This window comes from Exophiala bonariae, assembly GCF_035927105.1.
Source record: "Exophiala bonariae strain CCFEE 5792 chromosome Unknown scaffold_21, whole genome shotgun sequence".
Lineage (NCBI taxonomy): Eukaryota > Fungi > Ascomycota > Eurotiomycetes > Chaetothyriales > Herpotrichiellaceae > Exophiala > Exophiala bonariae.
The window spans coordinates 581685-583908 of record NW_027042496.1 but is presented as its reverse complement, the minus strand read 5'-3'; the positions used below and the strand labels follow the sequence as shown (position 1 = coordinate 583908).

Here is a 2224-nt window from a genome sequence, read left to right as displayed (position 1 = left end):
AGAGAAGATACCGTCATTGGTCCACTGCCGCTGCGGCGGAATTCGTAGCTGAACAGTGTTTACACCATTTCCGGTGTGTCCACATATCTCCACTCAATTCCCCGTTCTGAGAGTATAGCGAAAATTCTGAGTTGCCATTTTCGACATGAGTGCGAGCTTATGCGTAGCCCAAGGTTTTGTCGCCAATGAATTGCTGGAGATCTTAACCTTCGAATGTTTTCCGTAGACAGTCTCGCGTGCTTGACTCACACCATGCGTGTTAATCCACGTTGCAATCCCTGGCTTTAAAGATGAATTCATCCTGCTTCTCTCGGTGTTCTGCTCCGATCGATATCCTGAGGTCAAGTTTTCGTCCTTATCTTGGTGTCACACTGTCGCCAGGCACGGATTGGTAAAATCAATACCAGAACCGTGCGCGCATTTCACTATGGTCTCGTCACCGCTCCGCTATGAAGGGTCATCTGTCAGTGCTGCACCTCTGTTGCAAGAAATGACTTTCCCTTTTTCCAACCGAACTGTGAAAAATAGGTTCCTTAAAGCTGCGATGACTGAGCGTCTTGCATCTTGGGATCCTGTCGAACTCGAGACACGAGGGGTGCCTTCGGAAGATCTGGTCAACCTGTATAGAAGATGGGGTCAAGGTGGATTTGGAACGATCTTAACAGGAAACATCATGATTGACCCTATCAACCTGGAATCAGCGGGGAACATGATCACACCCATACAGCCAAGCGATCTATCAGCACGCGCTAATGCCTACAAAAAGTTGGCCTTAGCGGCCAAATCCGATGGCAGCTTAGTCATTGGGCAAATTTCTCATCCTGGTCGGCAGGTTGAAGACCGTCTACAAAAAGACCCTGTCTCTGCGTCAGACATACACCTAGACAAGGAAATATGGGGAATGAAATTTGCCAGACCACATGCAGCTTCCAAGGACGAGATAAAGGGACTTGTTGATGCCTTTAGCAATGCCGCATACTTCCTCTGGAAGAGTGGCTTTGACGGCGTTGAGCTCCATGGTGCTCACGGGTACTTACTGTCCCAGTTCCTGTCACAGAAAACAAACAATAGGGCGGATGAATATGGCGGATCACTAGAAAACAGGTCTCGTATCATCAAGGAGATCTCGCTGGCTATTCGTGAGAGGATACCGGTTTCTGAAGGTTTCGTCCTAGGTATCAAGCTAAACTCCGTGGAATTCCAGGATGGAGGCTTCACTGTAGATGAATGTGCGGAACTTTGCCGTATCTTGGAAACTGAACTGCTCTTCGATTTTGTTGAACTGTCTGGAGGTACATATGAGGATTCAGCATTCGAACACAAGCGAGAATCGACCAAAAAGCGGGAGGCTTTCTTCCTTGAGTTTGCAGACTCAATCTCTCCCAGCCTCACAAAAACTAAAATTTTCGTCACTGGTGGGTTCAAGACGATCGCCGCAATGGTGAAAGCTCTAGACACAGTCGACGGTGTCGGCCTAGGCCGGCCTGCTTGCGCAGAACCTGATTTTCCCAAGAATGTATCTATCGGCGCCATCAAAACAGGAGTCGTTCGCCAGGCTTTGGACGATTACGACTACGGTTTAACAGAAACGGTTGCAGGAACGCAGATGAGACAAATTGCCAAGGGACAAATCCCGATGGACATGACCGACGCTTCCAATGTTCGTGCTTTCAAGCAAAGCATGGAGAAGTGGGAGAAGTCGCTTGCCGATGATGTTCATTCAATGCTTGTCTATGGATATGTTGATGTGGAAGGCATTGAGCTACGCCCATATAATCCTTCCTCACCACGATTGTAGAAACCCGCTTTCGAGGCAACGGCTCTTGGCCGCAAGAGGCAGACCTATATTGTATGAGTTCGATCAGACTGTTTGGAGAGTCGAGTCTGAATCACAGTCCGATGATACTCACTTGCAAGTATAGGCCATATATTTCATTCACGACACAGTCGCCCTGCACGAGTATCGACCAAAAGCCACCCCGATATTATCGCCATGATTGTAGGAATGCGAAATGACTATTTTGCTGCTTTGCTGTGGATCGACCCGAACAGGGTCGAGGTCCAGCCAGGCAATTGAAGTCCATACAAGTATTAGCAGGTCACGAACGTAGATAATCCGTCGGAACCTACGCTTTCTTGTTAACCGAAGGATCTGCCAAGACGTCAGACTGGCCGGTTGGTGACTAGTACCTAAGTCACGCACCCATGTAATGACCCACCCGTG

At 48.6% G+C, this 2224-nt stretch overlaps 1 protein-coding gene across 1 annotated transcript; it reads left to right on the top strand.

The window, feature by feature from the left end:
- Positions 1-427: 427 nt before the first annotated feature.
- LTR84_005779 (uncharacterized protein) lies at positions 428-1798 on the top strand (the record flags this gene model as incomplete). Its single annotated transcript, XM_064849344.1, has 1 exon — positions 428-1798. One exon carries the CDS (start codon positions 428-430, stop codon positions 1796-1798), a length of 1371 nt encoding a protein of 456 aa, XP_064704047.1.
- Between the last annotated feature and the right edge of the window lie 426 nt (positions 1799-2224).